The sequence below is a fragment of the Bos indicus genome, chromosome 23 (assembly GCF_029378745.1).
Source record: "Bos indicus isolate NIAB-ARS_2022 breed Sahiwal x Tharparkar chromosome 23, NIAB-ARS_B.indTharparkar_mat_pri_1.0, whole genome shotgun sequence".
In the NCBI taxonomy this organism is placed as follows: domain Eukaryota; kingdom Metazoa; phylum Chordata; class Mammalia; order Artiodactyla; family Bovidae; genus Bos; species Bos indicus.
The window spans coordinates 21,688,857-21,701,613 of NC_091782.1; the positions used below are offsets into that span (position 1 = coordinate 21,688,857).

Below are 12,757 nucleotides of genomic sequence, written 5' to 3' on the forward strand. Positions count from 1 at the left end.
ATTACTATTCTATTCTATTCTCCAACATTGAAATTATTTCCTTGTCTGTCCCCCTATTGGCTGTGGGTTCCCTGAAAACAAGGATACGATGAAACCTCCACAGTGCCTGAATTAACACAAAGTACTCAAACATTTTTGTTGTTGTTGCTAATTAAATTATTGAGTAAATAAAGTTTGAAACACACATGGAGCTTCATGTTCCCCTTTGTGTCATCCTAAACCCCAAATAAAGAACTTCCATTTGCTTTTGTGTCTTTTTAGACATTAAAGAAATGCCAACTCAGCATCTTATGATGTCAGCCGGCTCTGAAGTCCAAGGCCAAGTGGAGGAAATTGACTGTATCAGCACGCTTCCCATGAAGTCCAGCCCCTGGGGAATCCTCGGCAGCGTCTTTCTTGGACCCTGAAGTCCTCCTCCTGGTTGGAGCACCCTCAGCTGCTGCCTGTTCAGACAGCACGTCACCAAGGGCCCTGGACGAAAGCTCCCTAACCCTGTCACCATGAGGTGTGTGCTCTCCATGACAGTCCTTGTGCCACCACTAAACATATCCTGGTTTGCTGAAGTAGGTGGAGAACCAACTGCTTTCTGGAGGCCTTTACTGACCACTTACTCTGTGCCAGGCACAGTGCTAAATGCTGAATGATCTCACTGAACCCTCGTATTTACTCTAAGATACAGGTAATAATTGGGTTTCCCAGGTGGCAGAGTGGTAAACAATCCACCTGCCCATTCAGGAGACATAGGAGACCTGGGTTCCATCCCTGGGTGGGGAAGACCCCCTGGAGTAGGAAATGGCAACCTACTCCAGTATTCTCACCTGGAGAATCCCATGGACAGAGGAGACTGGCAGGCTACAGTCCACAGGGTCTCAAGAGCTGGACACAACTCAGCACCAGCACCAGAGCACACAGATGATAATATTATCCCTGTTTACCAGGGGCTTTCCTGGTAGCTCAGACGGTTAAGTGTCTGCCTACAGTGCAGGAGACCTGGGTTCGATCCCTGGGTTGGGAAGATCCCCTGGAGAAGGAAATGAAAACCCACTCCAGTATTCATGCCTGGAAAATCCCATGGACCAAGGAGCCTGGTGGGCTAGAGTCCATGGGGTTGCAAAGAGTCAGACACGACTGAGCGACTTCACTTCACTTCACTTACCAGATAAAAGAATTGAGGATAGAAAAATTAAATGACTTGTTAGCAGTCACACAGTTGGATAACACGACATATATGAGCCTACAAACATTTAACCGCCACTACCCTGAGACATTGTTCAGCGTTAAGAGACCCAGCCAATGTTCCTTGAACCAGGATTGAGGGCTCTCTTCCAGATTCTCCAAATCTAAGGAATACTTTGCCCGCCTACTTGCTGAACACTCCTTGATCATGGCGTGTAAAACCCGTGCTTGACAGCAGAGGTCCACAAACCTTTTCTTTAAAGAGTCAGAGAGTAAATATTTCTGGTTTTGCAGGTCATCCAGATTCTTACAACTGCTCAGTTCTGTCCATGTAAGGGAAACAGCCACAGACCCTATGCAAATGAACTGGTGTGGCTGTGGTCCAATAAAACTTTATTTACAAAAACAGTGCTGCCTGCAGTTGGCCAGGCACTGCTCTGTGGCACACTAGGGACTTCCTTTACACCATTCAGACTCCAAAAGTATTCTAGATTTATTTCCCTTTCCCTGTATGCCTTCACAGAGATCAGCACAAGACAAAGAGGACTGGGTCAACAGCAAGGGGGATGAGTGTTAGCTACGCAAATTCAAACATTTAAAACACTGGAATGGATTACTGAAGAAGCCTAATATTTACTATTGGGGAAAAAAATGGATCTTTTTATTCTGTTCACTGTTGCAGGCGGTTTTGTTTGTAATAGTCCTGCTGGAGGCAGGGAGATGAGATCATCTCCAGAGTGGTCTTCCCATCCTCAATTCTCTTCACTCCAGTTACCTGACTATACAATAGGTTATTCTCATTGTTCTTACCTGGAATGCATTGAGAAATGCGAAAATAACATGCCAAGACAGATTCTGGCCGTCCGCCATTGTTACTATGCCGAAACCCCAGGTGAGCCCCAGAAGAGGGGTCAGGACGAGGAGGCTCCTCCCTATGCGCTTGACAGTGGCCTTGTTGTCCTGGGCCAGCCTTTCTCCAACAGCTGGCCTCCAGAGCTTCGTGAGAACTAATAGCACCACCGCCAAATTTACAGCCACAATAGTCAGGGCAGGAACCGCAAAGGCCAAGAGAGGCTTGCTCCCATCGGACCAGTTAAGCCAACATGCATCCTTCCTTTTGTAGCCATCGCTGGGCTGCGTGACCAGAAAGGTGACGATGGATATAATGAGAGGGCACCCATAGCCCAAGCAGAACCCGACAGCCACCATCAAAGGTGTGGCCATGTGATGGAACACGAAGATCACCCGATATGCCAGCAGGAACCCGAGCAGAAGCATCCAGAAGAACAAGGAGAGGTAGAAAAGGTGTGCAAAGAACACGGCAGCTGTGCAGACGCCAGAGTTTGTGTCCACCGTGGCAGCAACAATAAACCAGACGTCTGCAATCAGGAGGCACAGAGCTATGTTCACTATGCAGATGTGACGGCTGTGTGAGGTTTGGTTTTTGTTGACCTGCTTCCAAAACAGACCTTGGATGGTCAGGCATAAGATGAGACTTCCGATGGAGACCCCCAGTCCCACAAAGGTGATCCATTTCACAATGGGGACGATGGCAGGAGGGACAATAGAGGACATCAGCACGGAGTAGGAGGTCAGGTGAGTACAAAGGCATGTCACCAAGTTTGCAGTTTCATTCTCTAGGTGGCAGCCGGTATCTGTCCACTGCAAATGACTGAAATCCCAAAACACACATTGAGGTTGACTCAGATTCAATTTCATCTTAGAAAAAGTCAGGGAAATTTCATGGATGGAAGAGTTTGGGATAATAATGGATATCAAGGGCCCATTAACCTGAGCATTTTTATTTTCAGCAATGGGTAGAATGTTCCCCAGGGTCAAGGAGGTCATGCTGATGATAGTATGTGGAAGGTGCTTCTTGAATTGTCCTGGCCCAATAGACACATGGCCTGTGATGGGACTGGGGGTATTTTGGGGGGGGAATTCAGTTTCATAATTGTAACCTTGATTGCTGAGATTTGCAGATACTGGAATCCCTTTCCAGTTAATGAAGTCTCGAGAAAAATGCAGAGGCAGAGCTGTCGAAGGTACCAGAGTGCTAATGTTTTCCAGTGATTCTAGTAACTGGGAACTGGCATTCTTTTCTTTCTTCAGTAACACTGTCCAGTTGGTTAGCGAAGCTGAATTAAGGATGTGATCAGCTATATTGATGACATTCTAAAATACAAGGATGAAAGTTAATTTGGATTTTGAGTAAACTGGTCAGAGGACTGTGGATGAATAGTCATTAATCTTAAGCTCAAGAAAATTGCCCAGAGAATTGGCTCAATCAAGGATCACACATTAAAACTTAGCAGTGAAATATAGCATGGTTCTCCACACAGGGAAAGCTTTGGGCTAAGGAAAAAAGATCCACAGAATCACGTCAGTTCCAGGGTGAACACCTCCCAGGAATGCATAGGCCAAACAGGGTTTAGGCATGAAGGGGGAGAATGCTGCAATGGGGGCTGAAAAATGTGCATTTTCTCCTTCTGAGATAGCAAACAGGACTGCACGACTCCTCAGGCTGAGGGTCCAAGAGTGAGACGTTCTTTGTAACTCCTTTCCCATATTATGTTTATTTTGCTAACATCAGAAGTTCTAAATTCATGTCACAAATGTTCAAGCTTTAATTCATGTATATTTATGACATTAACAGAGGAAACTAAAAAACAAAAATTCTTAAACCCTGGACATGCAACAAGGAAGCCTTGAATTGAGTTGTGGGTTTTAAGGGTCATTCTTAGTTTATTTATTTATTTATTTTTTTCATTCTTAGTTTAAGACATTCCTTTTCCAAACATCCCTGAAAGGCAATGTTTTCTCCCCCAGGACCCTCACTCACTCTTAACAGCTCTGGTCCCCAGGCATCTGCTGTGGGCATCTGTCACTCTAGCTGAGTCTCACCCTGAGCCCTCTGTGACTCCTGGCTCAAATCCCATAGTGGGTTTCTTTTACTGCTTTCAGCAATCTCTGCTTTCTTTTGGTTTGTGTTTGCAGCTCTATTTTCCCCTTCATTTCATTTTTAGCTTTTTTTGTGTGTCATTTTGTTTTATTTGGTCTCATTAACAGTACATAGTCAGACTTTTTGAAAAAAACAAATCTGAGCATCTTTGTTTCAGGGAGTTTAACTTATTCACATTTAATGTCACTTCTGACATATAATGTTCACCTTATATAGTTAAGGACCATTGTGTGATTATGTAACAGTATACATAATATAAAACCCAATTTTGTAAAATATTATATGCTTTAACATATAAAATGCACACATCCAAAATTTTTGGAAAGATACCTATTTAACAAATAGTTCTTGAGTACCTGCTATGCGTCCCTTGTCAATCTTCTAGGCACTGAGATAACACCTACAATGTAAGCAGTTGGCCATTCTAGAGTGACAAGATTACATATCACTTATTTTTCTTTTTGTTTATTTGCATATCTTATAGTGAGCATGTCTTATTTGAGGACTTTTTAAAGTTAATTTTAAAATATCCAAACTAAATCATGAATTCCCCACTCAAGAAATGGAGTTCTTAAAATATACTAAATATAATATACTAGAGTCAGAGTTTATAGCCACAGGAAGGAAAAACTACAGACTCAATATTAAGTATCAAAAAGTTGGCACCTGTATCATTCAGTGTCATGTAGGGCAGAGACTTACACCTTTCCCTTAGCCAGGTGCCACCCAGGCGGCCTGCCTGGAGGCAGCTCCCTCTTACTTTGTACACACACAATTGAATCCTGGGGATTCTTATACATTGCAGAGGAAGCAGCAAAGCTCACACAAAGACTGTTACATGACTCTTTGGTCCTTTTCAACAACATCTCATCAACTGGGGCTTCTGCCATTCCTCCTACCCGATCGAGCATTTAAAGTGAGCCGTTCCAGCTCACGCAGACTTTACCTCCATTGTTGAATTGGACACCGTGAAGCTTTTTCTCAGAGATGAGATATTGCCCAGAATTGACACCACGGAAGCCAGGTTCCCAGCTGTGGTTGATGGGCTTTGCTGGATGACCATCGAAAGCTTCTGCACCAGAGACGACACAGCTGCCTCTGCGTCAGTACTGTTGCGGGCCAGCTCACGTGAATTCTAGCAACAGAAACAGTTACCTTCTAGGAAACAATGTAGTGCTTGTGCTTCATCAGACTTACATCAGTTTCATGGCCACATATAACTAACATTTGTATGGTGCATGATAACCTGGGATAATCATGTAACAATGACACTAACACTACGGAGGCTGTCATTCAGTGCTATTTTCCATACACTGTTCTAAATGCTTTACTGGGGATTCACCGATTTGATTTAATCCTTCAGTTCAGTTCAGTTCAGTTCAGTCGCTCAGTCGTGTCCGACTCTTTGCGACCCCATGAATTGCAGCATGCCAGGCCTCCCTGTCCATCATCAACTCCCGGAGTTTACCCAAACTCATGTCCATCGAGTCGGCGATGCCATCCAGCCATCTCATCCTCTGTCGTCCCCTTCTCCTCCTGTCCCCAATCCCTCCCAGCATTAGTCTTTTCCAATGAGTTAACTCTTCGCATGAGGTGGCCCAAGTATTGGAGTTTCAGCTTTCCTTACACTACCCTGTAAAGGAGGTACCATGATTATTTTCATTTTGATTAAGGAAATTAAAATTTGAAGAGTTTCATTAAAAAGTATTTTTATATAAATTATTACCCTAATTATACAGAACCTGAAGTGAGAGTCAGTGACTTTCCAAACAGTACCCCGCTAGGAAGTGGAAAAGGCATGGTTTGCTTGGCACTAAATGTTATATCCGTTTACTATGCTGCGAAATCCCTGTAGAGCAGGGGTCCCCAACCTCCAGAATCTAATCCCTGGTGATCTGAGGTGGAGCTGATGTAATAATAATAGAAATAAAGTGCACAATAAAGTAATGTGCTTAAATCACCCAGAAACCATTCCTCTACCTCCCAGTTCATGAGAAAACTGCCTTCCAAATCGGTCCCTAGTGCCAAAAAGGTTAGGGACCACTGCTATAGAGGATTTAAAGGGATGTACGTGGAGATTTGACTACACTTGGTCACTGGATTTGGGGTTTTACTTTTTCCTTGAGGCTCCTACCTGCTTCCACAACACTGAGCTAATTTGGAAGGCACCTAGAAGGGATATTCTCCTTACTCGAAGCCTGTCAACCCAGGAACCCAGATCCCTGTTTTCATTTTTACTCTTCTCAGTTGACAGAGCTGTACTCTGCCTCAGCACCTGGGATCTGCTTGTCCTTATACCCTGGGGTGGCCTAGTCCCAGCTATGGTTTATGTCCAGAGCTGAAGCAAAGACAGCAAGAATAAGGATAAGCCCCAGAAGTCATCTGCTCCGACCTCCCTCCCAAGTTTACAGATAAGAACCTGAGGTCCAGAAACGGAGGGTAAAGCTTCCACAGTCCCTTGGTGAATACCATGGGGGGTTCTCTGCTTCTGAAGTGGGGTCTCTAGCTGGGACTGAAGCCCTGTTCACTATGAAGGTCTATTTGCAGGACCATATCTGTGAACTGGTCTTGGAGTCCCTTTTAACTGAGTTTTAACTCCTCACCATTTGCTTCCATTTTTCTATTTATCAAGTCTTAAGTACTTGAATCTTCCTAAGAGAGCATCATATGAAGGTCATAGCCCTAATCCAGTGACCACATTTCTAGTTCAACATTGTTGTTACCTGAGGGACCATGAGCCCCCTATTCTCTCCTTTTCCAGTCTATAGAAGGAAATTGGTAAGGTGCATGGCCCTGGAGAGCCGTTGCAGTTCTCTCATTCTATATGGTTCACCTCTTGCTGACCCACTCCCTACCCCCATTTCTAACACATGTACCTCTTCACTTGTACTAAGGTTATGGCTTCTGACTTAACACCTTCACTGAGATCTTTAATTCCCAGGCTTTCTGGATTTAGTTGCTGTTCTGCCATCTATAGTAGCCCTCCACCACATTGATTCACACCTCTGCAGCACCCTCCCCTGAAAACCATCCAGTCTGACATTTCTGACATTCTCAGCTGCCACTTAGGCTCACTACTCATGCTTACACTTCCTGGGTTTCCCAGGGTCTGACGTCACCGACATCTGACCAATGAGACAAACTGATACATATTACCTACCCCCAGGAGGGTTCACTGGAGACACCCACTGTGAAACTCAAAAGCAGGGCAAGTCTGCAAAGTGGAAATGCCTTTTTTTTGTTTTACCTTCTTCAGTTCTTCCAGCTCAGAGAGCACACACATCTCTTCAAGGATATGCCACCCAGAGGGTTGGCACCTGACTGTGATGTTTCCGATGTAGCCGAGGCTGCAGGGAAGAGTGTACTCGTCATTCTCAGACCCAAATCCAAAGGCAATGCTGTTACACTGGGCTGGAAAACAATAGAAACAGAGAAATAGAGAAAAGAATAGAAACACAGTAGAAGAATGTCTTGACACTCTCTATCAACTATGTATTAATAGCAGTGCTTTAGAAGTCATATTTTCAGAGCCAAACCTAGGCAAAATTCAGGAGTAGAAGAAGTTTATTTTTGATGCCCATCTTTACCCCCATCAGTCCCTTTTCTTCTTTCCTGATGTTCTGCCCTCCCCAAGGCTGGCCCCCTTTCCCTCCAGGTATGTAGTCTAGGCCAACAATCTGACTTTTAGTGAGCTATCAAATAGTAAGTATTCACTGAAAACAAGCCAAGGTGTGATCGCTCCTAGAAAATATTTACCCTCTTTAAGGGCATGCTAGAATACCAGATAAGCTTCAAGATACTATGGGACAAAGTAGGCATGATAAGGTTAAAAGATAGGCAGTTGCCATTTGGGGGTGACATGTCCTACTCTGTTCCCCTCACATCATGACCAACCACTTAGCTCCCCTTGCACCAGGCCCTTCATAATAGGTTCTTACCATGATCGTGACTGGGAGAAGAAAGAACCACAAGGGCTGTGATTTTTGTTTCTTTTCCCCACTGTTCTGTCGTAAGTGTCTAAGCTCTTTGTACACTTAGTAAATATTTGTTAGATAGATGTTGAAAGTGGCAAAAATCTTGGTAAGAGAGATTGAAATTGAATGTAAAGAATTTTTCAAACATTTGAAGAAATGAAGTGGGGTGTGTGTGCCTGTGTATTTCTGTGTGTGTTTGTGTATGTGAAAGACCTGGAAAAAAAAAAAAAAAACATTCTTTCCTGGGTCCCTTGGATTATAATTTAGGAATGTCATCAGCCCCAGGGCTCTTTCAACATGGACACCAGTAAACTATTGCTGAGTCATTTCCAACAGAGCCTGCAGTGAATCAGTCTTGCATGACATTTACATTAAGAATAAGAGGTCAGATCACCCATGAGCAAGAGTCTGAAATAGTCTGAAATAGTCAGCTGAAATTGAGTTTCATCCTGGCGGGAGTTGGGCGGGGGAGGGAACAGCTGCTTGATAAAGTCAGTCTTAGAACAATTCTGTTTTGGGAACATCTCCAATACATAATCTACTCATTAGGCTCCCACAACCTACTTCCCTGGAGCTTCCCAGGTGGCTCAGTGATAAAGAATCCACCTGCTGATACAGGAGACGAAGGAGATACAGGTTCAATCCTTGCTCTGGGAAGATCTCCTGGAGGAGGAAATGGCAGCCCATTCCATTATTCTTGCCTGGAAAATCCCATGTACAGAGGGACCTGGCGGGCTACAGTCCACTGGGGCACAAAGAGTCCCACATGACTGAGGATCTGAGCCCATATACAGGTAACCTAATTCTACAGAATTCAGCATTACCTTCTCCGAACACTCTGAAAGAATTTTCTTCAAGTGTATACAGCTGGCGCAGATATGTCTTAGCTTTCTCAACCATCTGCTCAATGCCCGACAGGAGCTCAGATGTGCCACTGGAACCAACAACTTCATACCCAACAACGATGCTTCCATCTCTACAGTGATGATGTGGAAAGAAAAATGAGATATATTTGTTCAGTCACTCAGAGCTTACTCTGTGGGGGTGACATTAGGTCTGTAGGAATAGATCAAACAGATTTGATTTTTGCCTACATGGAGCTTACATGCTGATAGAGAAGGCAAGGAAAATAGAAACAAATAACCACTATATATAAATACATATAATTCTAAATTTTGTTAAGTGTTATGATAGACAAGCTCAGGGATAGAGTTACAGATATAGAAAACAAACATGGTTACCAGGGTTTAACATGAGGGCAGGGATAAATTGGAAGCCTGGAATTGACATGTACACACCACTATATATAAAATCTTTCCCAGATTTTAGGAAAAGATTGAAGGCTGGAGGAGAAGGGGACAACAGAGGATGAGACGGTTGGATGGCATCACCGACTTGATGGACATGAGTTTGAGCAAGCTTGGGGAGTTGGTGATGCACAGGGAAGCCTGGCGTGCTGCGGTCCATGGGGTTGCAAAAAGTCAGACGGGACTATGTGACTGAACTGAACTGATATATAAAATAAGTAACTAATAAGCACCTACTGTATAGCACAGGGAAGTCTACTCCATACACTGTAATCACCTATATGGGAAAATAATCTAAAAAAGGGTGGATAAATGTGTATGTAGAACTAATTCACTTGGTTGTATACTTGAAACTAAGACAACATTGTAAATCAACTATATCCTATAAAAATTTCAAAATAAAGTTTCTTCATATAGATCTTTTTAAAAGCATATTGGAACTTCCCTGGTGGTCCAGGGATTAAGAGCCCACCCTGCAACGCAGGGGATGCAGTTTCCATCCCTGGTCAGAGAACTAAGATCCCACATGCTGTGGAGCAATGGAGCCCACGTGCCACAGCTTGAAAATCCGTGTGCTGCAGTGAAAGATCCCATGTGCTATAACTAAGACATGACACAGCCAGAAAAAGTCCCTAGAATAAGCACGGAGAGCTGTAAGATCTGGGTTCTAGATCTTAGGACCCTGGGTCCTAGGAGAACAGCATCTCTGGAACTGAGATGGGGAAGATGGCAGGAAAAGAATGTGAAAGGTTATGATGGGGGGAGATGGAGGACCCCCATTTTGGACATGTTACATTTGACATGTCTGCTAGAAAATCAACTGGAGATGTTAATAGGCATTGGATATTTGAGTTTGGAATTTAAGGGAGAGGCTGAAGTCACGTAACATGTTTAGAACCCACCTGCATACAGACGGTATTTGACGTTATGAAAGCCAGTGAGATAATATATATTAATTTAATCCTGCGATTCAGTGAGGGTTAGGCTTTAGGGTTATTCTCATTTTATAGATAAGGGAACAAAGTCTTAAAGAGAAGTTGGGTCAGGTCATTAATTATTAATTGATGGGGACTTCCCTGATGGTCCGATGGCTAAGACTCCAGCCTCCCAGTGTAGGGGGCCTGGCGTTTGGTCCCTGGTTGGGGAACTAGATCCCATATGCTGCAACAAAGAGTTTCCATGCCACAGCTAAAAAGATCCTGTGGGCCACACTAGACCTGGTGTAGCCAAATAAAGTAATATTTCTTAAAAGTTATTAGTTGATGGATAAGAACCTTTGGCTCTCTGAAGCTCAATTTTTTTTTCTTTTCTTTTTTTTAGATTTAAACAAAGATTATTCCAAAGGTCAAATTCTTAATCACTTCATTGAACTAACATTGAGCTACACTGAACTCACAATAAATAAACCCAAATACCTTTTTAGGTTGTAATGGTCACAATGTCGTTTCATTGATATGGCTCTTCTATAGTGTTTGAAAAGTATTTTTCTGCCTATTATTTCATTTTATGTAATTGAGCTTCAGTCAGATTCCATAGCTATTAATAGTTCTGTCTGACAGATAAATAGAGAAAGTGAAAGATTAAGATTTACTTTAGGTCATATATGTAAAGAGCAAGACCAAAATAGTTGCATTTTATAGACAAGTCCACTTTTACTGTGATTTTGTCTATGAATTATTGAGGACAATTTGTAAGATAAATAGATAATTTGATGGAACATAAATTAGAAATATAAATAGAAAACCAGGACCAAGGAAAAGAAAAATGTGAATATTGAATACAAAACTGTTGACTGATTTTCAATTTTGTCTATGAATTTAATAACGACATAGTCAGAAGCAGAAGTTACATGAATTATATAGACCTTGATATAAGGAAAAGGAAGCAGAGTTTTTCCTAGCACTAAATTTTAAAGAATATTATACATGTGATCCTTTTTGTAAGTACATGAGAAGACTTAAAGGGTAATGTTCAAAACAGTATATTTGTAACAAATGTTATTGAAAATTTCCTATAACTACTCTTTAACTGTGAAAAAAAAATATAAGAAGCTAAATTCTCTGACCTCTAAGTCATTACTTCCTCTAACAGACTATAAATAGCTGGTAATCAATACACACATGGATAACTAACCAAATAGCTTTTGAATTAAAGTATCAACAAAAGGATAATTTACTAAATACCTCTCTATTTGCTGTAGACAATGACTACTGGGCTTTGAAGCATGGTACATAAATGATATCTACACAAAAAATTTAATATTTTACCCAAGGAGCCCCTTCTGGCTCCCAGTTATACAACATTACACCCTCTCTGCTGAGGAGCAAACCCATTCCTTCACAATCCACGAGCCTCATCCCCACTCCTTGCCCCTTCCTATTCATGCCTTCCTGCTTCTTTCCAAGCTCTACTCTGCCATCTGGGTTTCTGATTCTAGTTTCTGATCCATAGTTTTGAGAATGACATTTAATATTTATGCTTGCAAAAACATTTAAGTGAGAATATAGGCCTTCTTCTTCAGACTTTTGCAAGCATCACAGACTTTTATCCAGCTTTAGTAAGAATCCTACGTCAAAGACCAGTTCTGACCTATTTTCTGTTGTGATCACTTGGAAACAGCATGAGACATCCTACTTGGCTCTGGGGAGGCCCTTCTAAGACCACTGTGGTACTTACCGAAACTGGATGACTCGAACAGATTCAAAACCTTGGATTCCTTTGTATGCTTCCTTTAGCTTTACAAAGAGAGCAAAGGGCAATGTGTTGATCTTTGTCCCCACACAAGAAAGACATTTGAGCAAAAAAATGGATGCAGACAATAAATAAACCAACTGAAGCCCTGAGCAAAGGAAAGAGACTTGGCAGGAGGTAATTGTGTGTTACAGAAATACTATTAAAATGACAGCAGAGAATGGACACCCACACGCCTGTGCACACACATACAGTTTAATCTTGAGGTGGCTAATAAAGAACGTAGAAGCAATTGCTTAGATTAGAGGATGAATTTGGTGCCAGATAGTATAATAAATTCACCCCAAACCTATCTTTTCCTTCCCCTAAATAAGCCATTTATTTCTAAACTGAATCTACTTGTGAAGTATTTGTGCATGTCTTCAGTTACGACCACACGTGAACCACCAGCCTAGACAGAGGTAGTTTTATGTGACTTCAGTATGAAGTCCAGAATTCTGGAGAGTACTCTCTTTAGCCTCTAACAAGAGAGGCTTCTTTAAGGAAAAAAAAAATCCCAAATGTTAACAATTGCACTCAGATCATGAAAACTTTCTTTAGACAAATAAAAATCAGAAAATAATAAGGCTTGATTTAATAATACCCTA

General features: G+C 42.2%; 1 protein-coding gene across 5 annotated transcripts in view; it reads right to left on the reverse strand.

The window, feature by feature from the left end:
* ADGRF1 (adhesion G protein-coupled receptor F1) overlaps positions 1-12,757 on the reverse strand; it is a 48,192-nt gene that overhangs the window by 6,201 nt on the left and 29,234 nt on the right. For all 5 annotated transcript variants that reach the window (XM_019986380.2, XM_070778074.1, XM_070778076.1 and 2 more), the window contains 5 exons: positions 12,096-12,154; positions 8,937-9,088; positions 7,386-7,549; positions 5,085-5,273; positions 1,987-3,351 (listed from right to left, as the gene is read on the reverse strand). In XM_019986380.2, the coding sequence (XP_019841939.2) occupies positions 1,987-3,351; positions 5,085-5,273; positions 7,386-7,549; positions 8,937-9,088; positions 12,096-12,154 (1,929 nt within the window). The remainder of the gene's footprint in view (positions 1-1,986; positions 3,352-5,084; positions 5,274-7,385; positions 7,550-8,936; positions 9,089-12,095; positions 12,155-12,757) is intronic.